The sequence below is a fragment of the Mesoplodon bidens genome (genome assembly GCF_964165515.1).
Source record: "Mesoplodon bidens genome assembly, chromosome: 10".
NCBI classification, from domain to species: Eukaryota; Metazoa; Chordata; class Mammalia; order Artiodactyla; family Ziphiidae; genus Mesoplodon; species Mesoplodon bidens.
This window is the reverse complement of record NC_138172.1, coordinates 82830079-82848621: the sequence shown is the minus strand read 5'-3', so window position 1 is coordinate 82848621 and position 18543 is coordinate 82830079. Positions and strand designations below refer to the sequence as shown.

The 18543-nt window shown below is 52.9% G+C and overlaps 2 protein-coding genes across 6 annotated transcripts; both read right to left on the bottom strand.

Annotated features, from left to right (window-relative positions):
• Positions 1–343: 343 nt before the first annotated feature.
• On the bottom strand, positions 344–2506 carry PSORS1C2 (psoriasis susceptibility 1 candidate 2). The gene is given in 5 exon segments (XM_081245971.1): positions 344–931; positions 1332–1579; positions 1581–1702; positions 2339–2348; positions 2350–2506. Coding segments are annotated over 4 exon segments (408 nt in total). The 5' UTR covers positions 2392–2506; the 3' UTR covers positions 344–931; positions 1332–1345.
• A 1810-nt stretch (positions 2507–4316) lies between these two features.
• On the bottom strand, positions 4317–18266 carry CCHCR1 (coiled-coil alpha-helical rod protein 1). Of its 5 annotated transcripts, XM_081245899.1 has the most exons (19): positions 18141–18266; positions 17033–17165; positions 16741–16954; positions 15858–15929; positions 14659–14962; positions 12038–12201; positions 11786–11921; positions 11478–11588; positions 11115–11264; positions 10573–10683; positions 10247–10353; positions 7073–7185; positions 6862–6907; positions 6566–6702; positions 6249–6437; positions 6050–6151; positions 5065–5216; positions 4795–4966; positions 4317–4578 (listed from the first exon to the last, which is right to left on the bottom strand). In XM_081245899.1, the coding sequence occupies exons 2-19, from the start codon at positions 17046–17048 to the stop codon at positions 4469–4471; spliced, it is 2406 nt and encodes an 801-aa protein (XP_081102025.1). In that variant the 5' UTR covers positions 17049–17165; positions 18141–18266; the 3' UTR covers positions 4317–4468. The 5 variants fall into 5 exon arrangements, 4 of the variants coding, with proteins under 4 accessions (XP_081102025.1, XP_081102027.1, XP_081102026.1 ...); XM_081245901.1 differs by lacking the exon at positions 11478–11588; XM_081245900.1 differs by lacking the exon at positions 15858–15929.
• Positions 18267–18543: the final 277 nt, after the last annotated feature.

Below are 18543 nucleotides of genomic sequence, written 5' to 3'. Positions count from 1 at the left end.
CATAGCCCTTTCATGTTCATTAACACCCTTTTAATAAGTGAACAAGTCCACTAGCCAGTCAGCAAATTTACCTCATTTATTTTTCTTTTTAGTTCCTTTTTCCATTTCATTTTCCCTATAGAGTTTGGTCCTAATGAAATATTGTTTTCATTGTATCACCTTTTTTGTATTTTAGTGTCTTTTTGGAAAGTCTTTTATTGTATATCTCTATAACAAAAATATGTACATATCAATAAATTGGAATTTATTTCCCTGTGACCATAAGACTATATTAAAAACAATTATTCTGCCCTGGGTTTATAATTACAATTATTAAAAGATGCAATTGATCAAAACTACAAATATTGACAATGATTAAACAGAAAAGTAAACTTCTACTAAAAATTCATCTCTTCATGAGATGGAAAGGGCTGATTTTTATTTTCCATTGACTTCATTTGGTAGCTCCAGGAAGAGCACCCAGGTTCAGTTCAGGGTGGGCGAGAGAGCTCGGCCTTCCTCTGTCTAGTGAGAGAAGGGTCACTTGTTAATGGAGGCATGTGGAAAAGGAGAACACAGTTTTCAGGCAGATTCATTTTAGGAAGGGACACATATGCTTCTGGAAATTGATCCCCTTAAAACTTAGTCCTGCCCACATCCCCCTGGGAGAGTTTTCATGTTCAGCCAGAGGTATGCAAACCATAAGCTATTAAAGAGAGACTTAACTTGGTTTCTCATTCTCCAAAATAGGGATCCCAGAATGGGAGAAATGTGGGTCTGAATGTCCTTGTAACTCTGATAGTTGCATTTCCAACCCTCCACTGGCTGAGTTCCACATCCCTATGCATATGGGCAAGATAGGAACTCAGATGACTTCCAGATCTCTGTAGGTCCATGGCTGTTATGAGGGCATCTGAATGTTCAAAGTCCTGCTCATTGGCAAAGACGCAGCCTGGAGTCAAAATTAGAAAACATGGTTTTGTTTTTCCATTTCATGGAAGCACCATGGTCTCCTGGTAGTTCCCAGCTGGTGGCCACCAGGTGGCAGCAGAGAACACAGTGCTGCCAGCCCTGCCCGGAGAGTCCCAGGGGTGGGGAAGAGGCGGTGGGAGGGGAGAGGACTGGAGGTGAGGTGGGGGTGTTCACTTTGGCTGTCAGAGGAAAAAGAAGGGGGAGGCGGGGGCTAAATACTGATCTCAAGAGGGGACAGAAAATATTGAGAACAACACCTTCCGGGTTCAGAATAAAACTGAAGGAATGAGGAAAGGAATTAAGGAGTTAGGCTAAATTGGGGAGAATTCAAGGGAAATCAGAAGGGTAGAGATGGGCTTGAGGGCAGAGGCCCAGGATACCTCTGGGGGATCCATTATCTGTACTCCTCCTGGGGTGGGTCAAGATCTGGCTCCTCCTGAGATCCGTGGCCCACCTTAGAAGCAGGTGGCCAGGGGTTTTCTGGAGGCTGGGGTCCGGCTGGCCAGGGGTCATCAGGCCGGGGAGGTTGAGGGGGATCAGTTCTAGTGGGTACAGGAGGCCAGACTCCAGATTCAGGCAGGTCTCTCCAGGGACGACTGGGGCCTGGAGGTGGAAGGTCCTCAAAGAGAAGGGGGTACCCATGGCCAGGGGTCACCAGGGATTGGGGGGCCCTGAGGCAATGTCAGGGGACCCTCCTCCTCTGAGGGCTCTGTGGATGAGGGAGATGGATGGTCTCCCCTGCCTGAGATGCCTGTAGAGGAGGAAGGAGAAAGATAAGAGGTTGTGAGGATCCCCCCTCTCCCCGTAGCTACGGACCCAGGGAGCATCACCTCTCTGCGATGGACCACAGCCTGAGCTGATCCCACAAACAAAACTCAAAAGCAACTCTCACACATTCACAAAATAGTAAAGTGATCTTAAAATGACATGCAACGCTGTCCTGAACTATTGACTGGACCAACTTTAAACTGACAGGATCCCCTGCTCCACCCACATAAGCTCCATCCAACCGTGGCTGGGACATCACACTGCTAGGGCCGCTATATGTGTCTGCAGTCCCAAAGCTGTCTACACCCTGGCCCCCCGTGGCACCAAGACCCCATCTCTACGATGACCTCCACCCCCTTAACACGGACCTCAGCTCTGAGGAATACTCGCCCCACACCTGAATGCTGATCTAAATGGCCACATGGAGCTACACCCAAACCAGCAAAACATTTATTCTGTGCTAAAATGCACCTTCCCGCATCACCTCCATCCCCTTAACTCTCCCCCTTATGTGAATTCCCAGGATCTCCCTATCCCTATGCCTCCATCTCACCCTTGCCTCATCTTTACCGTCCCCCATCACCCCAAATCACACTCCGGGCCTCTATTCCCAGCTCACCTCCAGCAAAACAGGCAAAGGACCAGGATCCCCAGCAGCTTCCAGTTGAGCATCTTGCCTGTCTCCTGGCCCCCAAAGTCAGGGGTCGGCTGAGTCTGGGTGCTTGGGAACCCCAAGAGGCTTTATAGGGGAGGAGGGGGAAGAGGAGGCCAATCTCTGGGGAGGGACCAGCCCAGTCACACAAGGAATCACATCCGAACCTAACTGGTCAAACCCATTTGGAAGGCCATGGCTAATGTGTAACCTCTGATGGTGGTGTCCCTCATTTTAGACCCCCAGCTCAGGACCCAGCCACCCAGGCTTTATCGATGACCCAGACCTTGGTCTCCCCACCATTGTTTTCATGTCCTCCTTCATACACACCCTGCAGCAACCCCTAATAACAGGGACTTCTACCTCTAATCCCTCAAGGTCATTGGAAGCCAAGGAATGGGAGCAAACCACGCGTGGGGAAGCAGTGTAATTACAGGGGCTGGGAGGCAGGATGCCGGACAGGGGGTGGGCAATTGGGGGGAGGACAGGGAGTGCTCCCTTGAACAGCTGGGACACAGCTAGAACGGTCTCAGCTAGTACGCCGAGCCTCCCCCACCCATCCCAGTGTGAACCCTCTCCTTGGGGCTCAGCCCTTCCCGGAACTTCCACTTCCCAGCATATGCCTTCTCCAGGCGTGAAGGGGGCCTCCCACGCAGTGACATCTGAGAATTTCATCCAGGAGCCACCTGGGGTGACTGCAGGTGAAGGAGAAAGTACAAGGACATCCTGATTCCTTCTCCCCACCCCAGGGCTGGTTCCATCAGTCACACCCAGAGGCTCGGGAAGAAGTTGCCTCAGCTCCCGCTGGCCTCTCAGCCTTTCTCCTCCCTCTGGAATCCTCCTCGCTGCCCCTTGAGCCCCTCTCTGTGTCCCTGGTGTGAACTCTGTGCCCACCCCTTCTCTCCCCTCCTCCTTCAGTTGTCAGTCTGTCTGGTCTGAGTCGTTCAGAGATCCCCCTAGAACTTTTCCTTAGCAAGGACTCCTCTGCCTGGACATCTCATGAGCCTCTCAGAAGTAACGTGTCCAAAACAGAACTCACTTCCTCCCCGGGTTGTCCCCCACCGGGTCTGCTCCCCCACAGTAAGGGACACCACTGTCCCTCGTGGCTCACTTTCGAGGACTTCATTCCTCTCTCTCCTCATCCCGCTGCCACACCCCAAACCCATCCTCCACAGCCAGCCAACAGATCTCTTAAAAATGTAAGTCAAATCGTGTGGCTGTCCCCAGTTTTAAAAGTACTCTAAGGACTTTCTACTGATTTAGAGTAAACTCCAAGCTCCACCAGGCCTGGCCTCTCCCTGCATCCTCCTCCCTCGGGCTCCCTCCAGCCTCTGCGCCTGCCCAGCCTGTGCCCACCCTCGTGCTCCTCCCAGGGGGCTGCACAGCCTGCGCCTCACCTCGCTCCGGCCTCAGCACCACATCCCTCCTGAGAGAGGCCTTGCCTGTCCCCCCATCTAATGCCGCCCCTCCCCACATAGCCAGTTTCTACCACATCACTGTCATTTCTTTTTTCTCTTCATATTCATAGCACTTATTATTGTTTGAAACGCTCATTTGTTCATGTAAGTCCTTGCCCATCGTCTGTCTCTCCCACTGGACTGTAAGTGCCACGGGAGCAGGGACCCACCCGTCAAGCCCACCACAGTGGCCCCCGGGGCAGGATGCTGCCTGGATCTGCGATTCCTGTCCAACATGTGAATATTTTATCTGCTTCATTCCTGGCACTGATCACCTTCCAGAGGTAGTTTTAAAACGAAAGTTGAGAATAAAAAGAAACCTGGAGCTTCTCCAAAAACTTCCTGGGCAGCCTAGGAAAGGGGTTTCGAAAAAGGAATCATCTAGAGAAAGAGCTGTGTGGGGGACCACTTCTCACATTTCCTGGACAAGAGAGGCTGCAGGGAGAAAATTTCCTTTTATTTCCAGAGAGAACTGTCCAAACAGCGGCTCCTACTGTAGTCATCTTTATTGAGCTATGGGAGAATTCACAACATCTTGGTGGCTGTCCCCGAGAGCAGCTGGACGGGAAGGGAGCTGGGCTGGGCGCCCTCCCCAACCCACTCCTCCCTCCATCCTCACCCCTCCGGTCCTCGCAGCTGCTCAGAGGCAGACAGAAGAAGAGGTCTGGCTGTCTCCTTCACAAATAGCTTCCTCTTTGGAAATGGCCTCACTCAGGCCCTGCAAGTCATCGAGCAGGACAGAAAGGGATCCTGGGAAAGAAGACCCCAAGGGACAGGAGGTGGACAAGAGAAGGCTGTCACAGTCACGCCGCAGGATGTGAGGGTTACGAGGGAGAAGGCTCCTGGTCCAAGGCGGGCGTGAATAAGAGAGGCTGTGGGCCTCCAGGGGTCACAGAGAACAAGGCTCATGCATTCCAGAGTGCCTGGAGGAGAGATGCCTGAAGTCCCCCGCCATCTGTCCCTTACCTTTGATGGACTCCTTGGTGCATAGGGCGGCTGCCGGAGGTGCAGGCGCTGAAGACTCTGAGGGCCTGGGGCTGGACTCCACAGGTAACCCCTTATCCGCTGGGGAAGGAAGAACTGCCAACAGTCGCTGCTGCTTGTAACGGGAGAGGAGACCCTCTTGCTGCAAGGTGGCCTGGGAAGGAGAGGGTTAAATGCCACCAAGCCCGGGCAGAGTCCCCTCCCCTTTCCACAGCCCTGCTCCCTGTGAAGAACCCCATCTCTGCCTCCTACCAGCATGAGGTTCTTGTCTCTCTCCAGCTCCTTCAGGCGCTGGGTCAGCCGCTGTCCCTCCTCCTTTCGGGCCTCATCCTGCAGGCGCCGCAGCTCCTGGTTCCGCTCCTTTTCCCGGGTGGCTTTGCGCTGGATCTGGCGCAGGGAGACCACTACGGGAAAGCCAGGCCACAGAGGGGACGGGTGTTGGGCAGCCTAGAGGCCATGAGGCACCGTGAAAACAAGCCTGGAAGGATGGGCAGGAACACCGGGTCCCCAGCTCTGTGACTCAGGTGAGCCACTGACACGTTGTGGCTTTCAGTCTTCCGTACAGAGGGGAGTCTGACGCTCTAGGATCCTATGAATCTGCGAACCCAAAGTACCTCCCCCATCACTGAAGCTTCCCAGAGTCCTGCAGGGGAAATCTGAATAGGGACTGGATATCAGATTTTGTGCAATTCATGTTCATTTTCTTAAAGTGTGACAATGGTATTGAGGTTACAGAAGAAAATATCCTATTTGTGGGAGATGCAGCTGAACAGTCAGGATGTGTGCAACCTACTTTCAATAATTCCCCCCAAAATGTTTATATATCAGTATGTGTATATATACAGACAGACAGGAAATGTGACCAAAGGTTATTAACTGCCGCCTCTAACCAGAGAAGGTATATGAGCGTCCATTACAGGATTCTTGTAACTTGGCTAGGTGTTTGAAATGTTTCCCAATAAAAAGTTGGGGGTAATCGTTGGTATGAGATGTCAGACTGCCTTTGCGGAGGGGGGTGACTGGGAGGGGCTGCAGGGGATCCAGGGCTGGTCAAGTGCTGTTGCTTGATCTGGGTGCTGGCTACATAGGGGTGTTTACCACCTGAGAACTCATCTTCCTTGATAACTTCATGACTCGCACACTTCAAAAAAGCTTTAAAAATAAAGTTTTAAAAACAACCTCATGCCTCAACACTTTCTTCTTCCTGAAAACCTACGTCCACCCCAGCCAATCTCACCGGCCTTGGTGTGTTCCCTGCGAGCCTCGTTCAGTCTCCTTTCTGATTCTGAGAGCTGCTCCCGCAGTCGAGTCTCCACTTCGGCCACCTTCTCCTGCAGCGCTGGGGTGGAGGTGCACGTGGGGTGTCAGGGGAGCCTCGGTTCATGGTTCCCACCCCCGCCCCCACCATGGGTCTGCCCGCGTCCCCTCCTGCACACCTTGCCCGTAGACCTCCTGCTGCTGGGTCAGCTCCTGCCGGAGACTGGCAGCCTCCGCCGTGCTCTCCTGCTGGCCCTGGCGAGCCGCCTCCAGCTGCAGCCCCAAACTGGCCAGGGACTCCTGGGTGCACTGCAGCTCCTGTTCCAGCTGCTGGGCCACTTGGCTCAGCTTCTGCCGCTCCGCCTCCCCTGGGAAGATGTGGTGCCCACTCAGGCTTCTCCATACCCTAGACCCCAGCTCTTCCTTCTTCCTCTTCACCCCCCAGACTCAGACTCTGGCCCCGGCTCAAGCTCGGGGACTTGAGGACCAGGTGTACCTTGCTCCCGGGCCCGGCCCACCTCCTGCTGGATGATGTGGGCACTCAGCTGCAGTTCTGCGTCCAGACGGTTCCGTTCCTCCCGCAGCTGCTCCAACTCCAGGCTCATATCCGTGGCCGGTGGGGGTCGGGGGCAGCTGAGACAGGGAAGGGAAACAGAGATGGGGGGAATCACCCAGCTGCCTGACCCCTAAGCCCCCATCCTTCCTCCATCTTCGTTTTTTTGGGTCCCAGCAACCAACACCTTAAAGCCCCACTCCTGCCCCTGATCCACCTCAAAGTGGCCCAAACTTCACCTCTCCTGGCGCAGCTGAGCAAGGGCCAGTTTTCGAGCCATCAGGCCTGGGGAAGAAAAGGCAGAGAGCAACAGAGAGGTGAGCTTGTGGAGAAGAGGGAAAACGGGAGATGCCCGGACTGGTAAGGAGGAGGCAGGAGGGTGGGTGTAGGATGAGGGAGCTGGTGGGGCAACGGGAGGGGCAGGACGCATCTGGCAGTTGCCCTACCCACCCTGAATGGTGTGGACCTTGCGGACGGCATAGCTGACTCGGCTGCTGAGGCCAGGCAGCCGGGCTGCGGCCTGCTTCACCTCCGTCACGGCACTCTGGAGCCAGGTCTGAAAGCTGGAGAAGACACAAAGTCATGACCCTTCAACCCCATCTTATTTCCAAAAGGACTTGATCCCCTCTATCCTGTATTGCTATGTACGTGGGGAAAGCAGGGAAGGGGAAATCAGAGCAAGGACAAGAGAAGCTGAAGCCAAGAGTAGGGGCCCCAATGCTGTGCCCTGCCAGTCGTGAAAGAAAACTGAGAGCTTAAGCCCCTTAGTGATTGTCAAATAAAAATGATGCAGTTGCTCATAAGAAAAGCACAGCTAGGGACTTCCCTGGAGGTCCAGTGGTTAAGTCTCCGTACTTCCACTGCAGGGGGTGTGGGTTTGATCCCTGGTCGGGGGAACTAAGATCCCACATGCTGTGCGGTCCAGACCAAAAAAAAAAAAAAAAAGGCGCAACTATTCCTGGTCCCAAAATCTACATAAGCTTCTCATTTGCGTCCTTGCAATCAGTGTCTTTCAAAACAATCCTACAGTAAAAACAATAATCAGGTTCATGGGGTCGCACCTTATCTGGACTCAGATGCCATCACAAAGTAAAGGGTTCAGTAACATTGATTCTATGGGGGGGCTAAAACAAGTGCCCTAAAGCAGGCTTATCTCTAGCTGATTTAGACTTTTGCATCTCAGGCCTCCAGGTGCGTCTCCAGGTTTGGGGAGTCTCCTGCCGCCATATGCCACTTTTCGGGTGTATGAACTTATGTGCATTCTTCTATGGAACAAAGCCCATAGCTTCCATCAGTTTGCCCCAAGAAGGCATTAAATGATTGTACATCTTTTCAGGCAATGTGCTAAGCTTATTTCTCACGATCTGCTTTTTGATCACTATTATGTATCAGAGATCAAAGTTATCCTCTCTAACAAGTCCCTGATACCAACAAAGGCCGGGTCCACGTGCTTTATCAGCTGGCTGTGCCCAAAGCAGGATCAACGTGGCTCATGGAAGTTGAGAAGTCTAAACGGGTCCCCTGGGAGGAGGGGCTATGCAGCACCCAGGGGGAAAATAAGCGCACGACAAAGGCTGAAGGCTGTATCCCTAGCAGTACAGCAGAGATCACTTTTATCTGAAAATTGTTTGAGCGGGTGCTTCCAACACCTACTGTGGCTCTTATGAAAGCCTTTTCCTGACAGGATCTCCAAGCCACCAAGAGACTAACAAACCTGGCAACAATCCGAGCTTGGGTTGTTTTAGGCCACGTGGACTTTTTGGCAATAAATCATTAGCAAGGACCATTTCAGTAATGTCCTGGTATCAAAGTAAAACCCTGTCCACAGTGTATCTTTCTGTCTTCCTGGAGGTAGGAGGTACATGCAATGGATTGAATCTGGGCAGTAGTTCATCATAACTAGTGTCTCTAATGCCACGCACGCTTGAAATTTTTCTCAAAAAAATTTTTTTTTGGTTAAATTAGTCCTCAAGGTAAAAATCCAACAGAAAGGGATGGTAGGCAAGGACCCACCCTGCATCACAATTTTTCTAAGCCGAAACTGTTATGTGATCCATCTAGAAGAGCCTCATGGGAAAAGTGAACATTTACAGAATGCAGACAATAAGCCAGGCACTGTGCTGAGAGCTCTCCTCAGACCGCCTCCGTGTCCCCATGTCCAAAGCCGAGGAGAGGTTGTTACCTGTGCAAAGAAACCTGTGCTTCTCCTTAGAGGTCTTTCTAAAGGTTATCTAACAATAGCTGTGAAGGAAACACCTAGGAAGTTGGTATGAGAGACAGGCTTGCAATTGATTAAAAAGGAAACTGGCAGGGAGGGGAAAGGGTAAGCTGGGACGAAGTGAGAGAGTGGCATGGACTTACATATACTAACAAACGTTAAATAGATAGCTAGTGAGAAGCAGCTGCATAGCACAGGGAGATCAGCTCGGTGCTTTGTGACCACCTAGAGGGGTGGGATAGGGAGGGTAGGAGGGAGACGCAAGAGGGAAGAGATATGGGGATATATGTATATGTATAGCTGATTCACTGTGTTATATAGCAGAAACTAACACACCATTGTAAAGCAATTATACTCCAATAAAGATGTTAAAAAAAAATAAACAAATAAATAAATAAATAAGGGGGGGAACTGCAGTAAAGCGAGTCACACGAATTTTCTGGGTTCCCAGTGCATATAAAAGTTATGTTTATGCTATACTGTAGTCCATTAAGTGTACAATAGCATTACGTCTGAAAAAACAAGTAAACATTTAAAAATAGCATTAATTTTAAAACAATGCAGTTGGAAAAAAAATGGCACCAGTAGACTTGCTCAACACAGAGTTGCCACAAACCTTCGATTTGTAGCAGCATCTGTGAAGTTAATAAAGCAAAGTACAATAAAAAGAGGTATACCGGGCTTCCCTGGTGGCGCAGTGGTTGAGAGTCCGCCTGCCAATGCAGGGGACATGGGTTCGTGCCCCGGTCCGGGAAGATCCCACATGCCGCGGAGCGGCTGGGCCCGTGAGCCGTGGCCGCTGAGCCTGCGCGTCCGGAGCCTGTGCTCCGCAACGGGAGAGGCCACAACAGTGAGAGGCCCGCGTACCGCAAAAAAAAAAAAAAAAGAGGTATACCTGTGGATGTTCAGCTTTAAAAAAAATAGATTAAATTTTTTTCAACTCAACAGGGCATGCGTGCAAAATTTGAAAGAAAGAGAGAGAGAGAGAGGGAGGGAGAGAGAGAGAGAGAGAGAGAAAGAAAGAGAGAAAGAGAGGAAGGAGGGAAGGAAGAAAGATCAAGTGTCCACATTCCCCATCCTCCAACAGTTCTGAAGGTGGAGACCCTCCTAGGTGCTCTATTTAGCTCAAGCCATTACTAACTGCAAGAGGAAGTTAGTAATACCTCATCTCCAGCCAAACACGCAGTGGGTGGGAGTCATAACAAGTGACCCTGCTGTGAATGTGGAGGGGGGTTGCCCCAGGAAAAAACAAACACAAAGATTTTACAGGGCTACATACCTCCAGCCCTGCATCCTTCCACACGGCCAGCTTTCTAGCCCCTCTTGCCTGAGGCTCTTAAACTCCAAGATGCCCAGGAAGCTGTCGAAGCAGAAATGCTACTCCACCCACGCTGCATCCCAGATACCTGCTGACAGCATCGGCCACAAGCTTCAGCTGCTCTTCCGCTGTGGCTGTCTGCTGCTGCTCCCGGCGCCGGGCCTCCTGAATGCGGCTCAGCTCCGTCTGCAGGGCCTAGGAAGGATACGGTAAAGAAAATGGTCCCCTCAGGACTTCCCTGGCAGTCCAGTGGTGAAGACTGCTCGCTTCCACTGCAGGGGGCACGGGTCTGATCCCTGGTTCGGGGAACTAAGATCCCGCATGCCACGTGGTACAGCCAATACAAACCAAAAGTGTCCCCCTCCCTGGGGTTTCCCTGCCCTCCCTCAGCCTCTGCCCGTCTCAGACACTGACCTTGGCACCCATCCGCTCTACCTCCACCTCTGCAGCTTTGTCCTGCAGGGAGCGCTGCAGGATGGCCTGCTCTTGGCACTGGGTTTTGACTCCTTCCTGGAGCTCTGCCACCTGGGGGAGGAGAGGAGGCCGGTCGAGAGCCAAAGCTGTAGGGGAGGCGCTGGGAAGGAAAGGGCAGGTGCAGGGGTCTCTGAAAGAAGGCCACACATGGAGACAGTAAGCCCGGGTTCCTAAGAATGGAGTCTGGGTCCAGGTTTCCTTCCAGAGGCATGTTCCCCATGCCCACACCTTAAGGAACTACCCTGTGACCGACCCACCAGGACCCGTGGCCAGCCTCTGCCCATGCCACCCACCCATCCTTGGACACTGTCACCTTCTGGGGGAGGCCGGCCCACCTCACAGAACGTAAGGCTCATGAGAGCAGGTCCTTGTCAGCCTTTGCTCAGGGCTGTGCTGCCAGCATGTGGGAACCACCCAAGTATGTGGTGAATAAATGCCACCCCTCCTGTAAGGAGCAGGGAGCTGGGGGAGAGCCAGGCGACCTGTCCCTTCAGCTGCTCCACGCTTTCTCTGTGCTCCAGCTCCTGTGCCTTCAGCTGCACCATAAGGGCAAACACCTTCTCCCGCCAGCGCTTCAGTAGGGACTGGCACTTCTTGGTGAACTCGGGCTCCAGGCAGTCTGAAGGCTGAACCTGAGGGTGGAGGAGGTGGGGAGAGTGTGGGCTCCTGCGGCAGCAGAGGAAGGAGGTGGGTTTTATTTCTTCTGTCCTGCCCAGGCGTCAGGAGCCAGAGCAAGAAGAGGTGTTCAGGGGAAGAAAGACAGGGGCAGGTTCTAGGAGCGGCACATCAACTCCTCCCACGCACAGGGGGCACCCGGGGGTGAGGGGCCTGGGCCAGGGGCCTACCCTCCGGGCCAGCTCCTCCTCCTGCATGCAGAGGATGTGCGTGAGGCTCTGCACGCGCACCTGCAGCAGCTCCGCGGTGGTGTGCAGGACGGCCCGGTCCTCCTGCAGGTGCTTCGGGCGGGGTCGGGGGAGAGAGAGAGAGAGGACAGCTACCTCTTGCAGGGTCTCCCAGTGGCCCTCGGGCGGCGGCCAGTCTGTGTGCCCCTTGACAGCACTGCCTTCTCTCCTAGGGACTGTGCTCTTCTCCAGGGCCCCCTCGCCCAGGACCTGAGCCCTCATGTCCCACCCCATGCCCAGCACTCTCTCACCTGCACGGTTTCTAGAAGCTCCTGTCGCTCTGATTCCCACATCTGACTGTGGACCTCGGGAGGGACCTGCTCCCCCACGTACCTCCTTAGGTTCTCAACCAAGGTCACCTGAGCCTCCAAATCCTCTTGGGTCTTCCTAGGGTTGGGGTGGGAGCAGGGTAGCCATCGGGGGGCACCCTGGAGACCCAGCCCACCCACCAACCCACCGAATGCCAGACCACCTGCCCTTCAGTCGCCCACCCGCCCACTCACCTCAGCTGCTTCCGCAGCAGCTCGGCCTCCCTCTGGGCCGCAGCCAGCTCTTCGGCTTCTCCTGACCTCCTGGTTTCCAGACTACTCAGAGACTTCTCCAGGCCCCCAGCTTTGCTAGTCAAACTGGAAAGAGCCTCCTGGTGAGCCTGTGTCAGGGAGGAGAGCTGTGGAGAGAAGGGAGGGCTCAGCAGGGGCCAGCTCGCCCACACCTGGGCTTTCCAAATCCGCTGGACAAGCACCCAAGAAATCACCCAACTGTGCACAGCAGAACGGAGACCATCCTTGGTGCTTCACTCCCCATCACCCTCCAATCCACCAGCAGTTCCTGTCAGGTCTCCTGCCGAAACATTGTTACTTCTCTCCATATCCAGTGCCACCAACCTGAGGTAACCCACCCTCATCTCTGGCCTGGACAATGGCAACCATCTCCTGACCACTCTTAGAAGCCTCCAATGGCTTACCACGGCGTTCAGAGCAGCTTCTTCCCTGGGCCTGTGAAACCTGTCGTGCCCTGGCCTCAGCTTCTCTGAGCTCTGTCCTCTGTCCTGTTTCTCCCACTGCCCGCTCTGCCCCAGCCACAGTGCTCTCCCACTGTCCCCCCAACAGGTCTGCTCTTTCCCACCTCAGAGTCTACCTGGAGGCTTGGCTTCCCCCAGCTCCTCAGACCTCAGTGATGCCGCCTCGTGGGGAAGGCCTCCCCGGACCGCTACTCCCTACCCAGCACCTGCGCCGTCCTATCCCCTGTTTGTGCCCTTCCTGCACTTCTTATCATTATGAAATGATCCTGCTTCTGCACGTGCTTACTGTCTGCTTCCCCCCATCCAGAAGGAAGCCCTAGGAAGGCAGGGAGCTTGTCCTTTCCTTGCAGCACCACCAACAGTAGTTAAGGGTGTCAGATACACTGAAGGAGTCATGGTTCGGCCGGTGAAGGAGGGGAAGTGGCTGCCCTCACTTCCGGTCTGCCCGCCTCTAGCCCTATCTCTATACCATAGTCACTGTGAGCTTTTTGGACACGAATCACAAAACTCGTCCTTTTACACATAAAATATAAATCTGATCATGTAATTTCCTTGTTAAAACCTTTCAGCAGTTACCCATTGCTCTTAAGGTAAAGTATAAAGTTGAACAGGCCCAAGGCCTCACACTCCACCCCAACACCCAGAGCCCCTCTCGTCGCCTGCACTCAGGCCCCTCTGGCCTCCTCCCGTTCACATCTACATGCAGCCAAGTGTCACACCAGCCCCCATCACCTCCCCACATGCCTGCCCACCAGCTAACTCCTATTTTTTTATTTTAATTAATTAGTTTATTTATTTATTTATTTATTTATTTATAGCTGCACTGGGTCTTCGTTGCCATGCACAGGCCCCCTCCAGCTGCGGCCAGCGGGGGCCACTCCTCGCCACCGCGCACGGGTCTCTCATTGTGGTGGCCCCTCCCACTGCAGAGCATGGGCTCTAGGCACGTGGGCCTCAGCAGTTGTAGCTCGCAGGCTCCAGAGCGCAGGCTCAGTAGCTGTGGCGCACGGGCCCAGCTGCTCCGCGGCGTGTGGGATCCTCCCAGACCAGGGTTCGAACCCATGTCCCCTGCACTGGCAGATGGACTCCCAACCACTGTGGCACCGCCAACTCCTATTTAACACAAATGTCAACTTCTTATCATTAAGCATCTCTCATGAATCTAAAGGCTCTTTATATTTTTCTTTGAACAATTTCCTCTGTCCATTTTCTGCCTGGACTGCTGTCTTTCTCTTCTTGATTTCTAGGCACATGTTATATAGTAGGGATATTAGCTTTTTCTTGTGATATGACCTGGAAATATTCTTCTATAGTTTATCACTTACCCTTTAATTTTACTTTTATTTTGTCATTCCTAAGTTTGGTATTATAAAGTCAATATATCAATCTTTTCTTTAATGGCTCTGGATGTTGATTCACAGGTAGAAAGGTTTCCCCATTCCCAGGTTATAAAGGAATTCACTCATATTTTCTTCCAGTATCTTTATGGTTTCATTTCCTAACACATCGACTGGTTAGGGTGGCCTTCCCAAACCCCCAGACCAGTCAGGGCTCCTTTGTCCTTCTCCTTCATGGCTCTTTTCCCAATTGCATTTAATTAATTAGAATTAAATTAAGCATTGAATGTGTGCGTCCCCCACTAGGCTGTCAGCTCCACCCACAAAGGCAGAGAGTTGGCTGATTTGCTCACCCCAGTATCCCGGCTCTTGTCTCAGGGATGGCAAAGAGCAAGCACGGATAAATGCTTGCTGACTGTATAATCGCCCCTTCCCAGTCCATCTTAGGACCCCACTCCCACCTTCCTCACTCTCCCTCCCAGTGTTCCCAGATGAACTGGGTACCTGGAGTAAAGTAGAAAGACAAACTACTTCCTATTGGAAGAGGAAGAAGGGCTTCAAGTGGTGGGAAGTCTCCTGAGTCCTGGCGGAAAAGGGCAATCTGAATAAGAACAACACGTCCAAGTTCTCCCTCTTTCCAGGTCGCCTGTTTCTTTCACCTTCAGCAAACATCTCAACACCCTTTTCTGCAATGCCTACTCCTTGCTGGGGAGCTCCTGCCCAGCTCACCACTGTGCAGCTGAACCCTTACCAGGCCCACATTCACCTGCTCTTGGTGCAGCCTCTGAATGTCCTCCAGCTCCCGCTGGCTCCCTTCTTCCAGGTTCTTCCGGACAACCTCGGCCCCAGCCAGGGCAGCACGCAGGCCCTCGGCCTCAGCGCGGCCAGCCTTCTCTGCCCGTGCCAGTGCCTCCAGCTCCACGGCCTGGGCCTCCAGCCTCATCTTCTGCTGCAGCGAGGTCTCCCGCAGCACCCGGACCTCCTCCTCGAGCCGCCGCAGCTCTCGCAGCTGCCGAGAGATCAGCTCAGCCTGCTGGCTCAGGGCCTGCGACCCTGCCAGCTCCACGGACCTTCAAAGACAGGTTAGCACAGGTGAGACCTGTCTCTGGTGCTGGGAGGGTGGCCAAGGCATAAATGGAGACAGGAGAAGGAGGAGAGGATCCCTCTGCTCCCATAGGGGGAGATGGCAGGGGATGAAGCTGGGCCATGGGGATCTCTGCTTTTCCATCACCATCATCATTGACAACAGCCCTACTAAGCATATCTGGGCCCACAGGACCTAAAGGCTAGCTGAGTTCATGGAACATGACCTCTCTCGAGGACAATATACAGGCGGATGTATTAAACATCAGATGTGCACATCATTAGGCCACACGTTCTAAACTGGAGAAGCTGGAAGGACACTCAGAGATTTCTGAATTCTGATTTAAGGGCAAGGAAAAGTTTGATGGAGGTGGAAAGAGAGGTCATGGCAACGAGTATCAATATGGTGAGGCCAGGCACTAGTTAAAATCATTTATTGAGTGTCAGGTACACCACATGAGAAGTCTGAGAGTGCAGTACCTCAATGAATTACATAGTCCCAACCGCTGCAGAGCACAGTCCACTGGCGTCACATAAAGTTGAAACCAGCTTATAACATGGCTCTTGACACAGCTCCCTCACTGAGGCCCAGAACCACAGCACTTTTTTTTTTTTTTTTTTTTTTTTTGGCCACACCATGCAGCTTGCAGGATCTTGGCGCCCTGACCAGGGACTGAACCTGTGCCCTTGGCAGTGAAAGCAGAGTCCTAACCACTGGATCGCCAGGGAATTCCCCAGCACCTTTTTTTTTTTTTTTTTTTTTTCCCAGCACCTTTTTTAAGTGGCAGAGATCTGTAGCCTAGAGAAATGAGGTGACTGGCCGAAGGACCCCTAGCTGGTAGCCAAATTAGTCACAAAGAGTCTCTGTCTCCTGACACTCACTCCAATGCTCCGCTTTCATCATTATGCTCCTTTCCCTTTGATGAGGTCCAAGGTAGACTCACCTGCAATCCACTCAAGAACAAAATGGCAGGATGATGTTCCAGTACATTTGGGAAAAGACACACATGAAACAAGAATAAGAATTTTCACAGACAACAAATTGACAGATGGCATGGTCAGCTCCGTCAGAATGAACCTCTACTACCACAGCACACGGTCTGTACTCCCAGCCCATACTTCTTCAGCCTTATACTACGCTTAATACAATCAGCTGTGGGTCAACCTATCTCTTCCTTTAGGATTTAAAATCCTTTGATAGGGGCTTCCCTAGTGGCGCAGTGGTTAAGAATCCGCCTGCTAAGGCAGGGGATACGGGTTCGAGCCCTGCTCCAGGAAGGTCCCACATGCCGCAGAGCAACTAAGCCCGTGTGCCACAACTACTGAGCCTGTGTTCTAGAGCCCACGAGCCACAACTACTGAGCCCGCGCACCTACAGCCCGTGCTCCGCAACAAGAGAAGCCACTGCAATGAGAAGCCCACACACTGCAACGAAGAGTAGCCCCCGCTCACTGCAACTGGAGAAAGCCTGTGCGCAGCAACAAAGGCCAACGCAGCCAAAAATAAAATAAACAGATAAATTCATTAAAAAAAAATTATCAAAAATAAAATAAAATTCCTTGATATCAGGATCTCCCTTATTCATTGTTATCCTTGTCCCTAGCATCTAGCACACTGCTATTATTTATGCATTGTAAGCAACAACTGCTTATATAAAAATGAATAAATCATGGAACTAAGGGCTGAAATGGGGTAAGGAATCTATTTCAGGGAAGAAGGGCCACTGGCAAGCAAGCCCAAGCAAACAGCAACATTAGATCTGTACCTGCCTCTCCACCCTGGCTCCTGCCCTTTGCCAGAAACTTCCTGTTCCCACATGATCACTTGAGGTCTCTGGTTATCTGGCCGCCTCTCTAAGACATCTTGATGGGCTGGGGGCTGAACCAGGGGAATATCTGAGACCCACGTGGGAGCCATTCTTGGCAGAGTTGGAAGGGGCCGAACTTGGAAGTGGGAGGGGGGAATCAGCCCAGTGGAACCTGAAGAATCATAAGGACAAAGATGGTCAGTTTCCCAGGGAGACATAATCACCAGCCCCCTTGCCAGGTCCCACTGACCTGATGGTCGAAACATTTCCACATTATTTGAAGTCTCTAGAGTCTGTGTCCAGCCATCTATGCTCCCCTGGACAACAGGAGAAACAAGGACACTCCAATTCAATTTTCAGGCCACCTTCCAAAGAGAGAGTCCCTACAATAACAAAGTCATAATCCTTAAATAACAGCCAGGTCCATCTGACTCTTAGCTCCTCTTATCCTACTTCCCAAAAGAAGTAGGAAATACCCGAAGATCACTTGCTTGTCTCAATCTGGTTCCTGATAGAACTGTGGCAACAGCCATGAGATGGAGAGAATTTACTGAGGCAGGCTGAGAGAGGCTCTGGTTTTACTCATACTTTTAGAATTCTGGGCAGTGCCTTAACCCTCCTCCTTAAGTTTCTACAGTCTCTGCCTTTCCTGGATGGAGGTGAGAAAGGAGGTATGCAGGTCAGAGGCTGTGAGCCCAGTCTCCAGAGTTCTCTCCATGGCTCACCAAGGCCTTGGGGAAGCCCATCCAGACACCACCAAGCCACGACTCCTGGGTCCTTCCCTATCAAAGCGCTGGCCCAATGCCTGGCCCCCGATGAACGTGGCCACATGTAGGGCAGGACGCCTACCCAGGACCCCCGGGGAATCCACGCAGCCTAGACCCCTTGGCAGAAAAGCCAGCTTCCTGACGTCACATCCAAACCCTTCCAGCAATCTTCCTCTCAGTTTCTCTCTATTGCCTCCTCAGCTTCCATCCCTGTCGCCCACGCACCTCTCCAGAGTCCTAGAGCAGAGAGAGGGGTCTTTAAGATCTCCCCACCCTGCCACCCGAATTCATCTATTTTTCCCCCAATCTGGGATTCCTATCCCTCCCTACATCCTAATTTGCTTTTATCCTGAAGAAATTATTCTGGCCCCTCACTCTCTCATCTCCCAATAGCCTGCTCTCCCTCCCTCCTCTCCCCCAGATATGAGTCTTCGCCCTGCTGGACGCTGAGCTCTAAGGCTGTTCGGACCACCTCATTTGTTCCTTTACCCTGCCCTTGCACCCCTCCACCCTATGGATCCCTGAACCCACCCCCGTACCCCCTCTCAGCCCCTTCCCGCCCCCAACCGACTCTTCCCGAATGCCCCTTACCCGGCGCGAGAGACCCCCTCAGCCCTTTGGCCACACCCCCTACACCTAGCTCCCGGGCGCGGCCTCGGCCCCTGACAGCGCCTGCGCAAAGCGGGCAGGTTGGCGGGACGCTCTAAAGCCTATAAGGCTACCACCCCGGAAGGAGGAGAAGAGGTGCACGCAGGCGCAGTAGTGTCTAAAGCCTGGCCCAATTAAGGCGTTGGGGGCACCTCCGCGCCCTGGCAGCTCCGCCCAACTCCGGGAACCCGGGAAAACTTGTGAACTAATCAGAAAAAGCGGAAGGCGGGAGATCGGGGACCCTCCCAGCTCGTCGCCCAATGGAAAGGAGGAGGGCAAACGAAATGGCCAATCAGAAACGGCACGGGGGGCGGGCTCGCTCGGCGGGAGGTTCGGACCCGGGAAT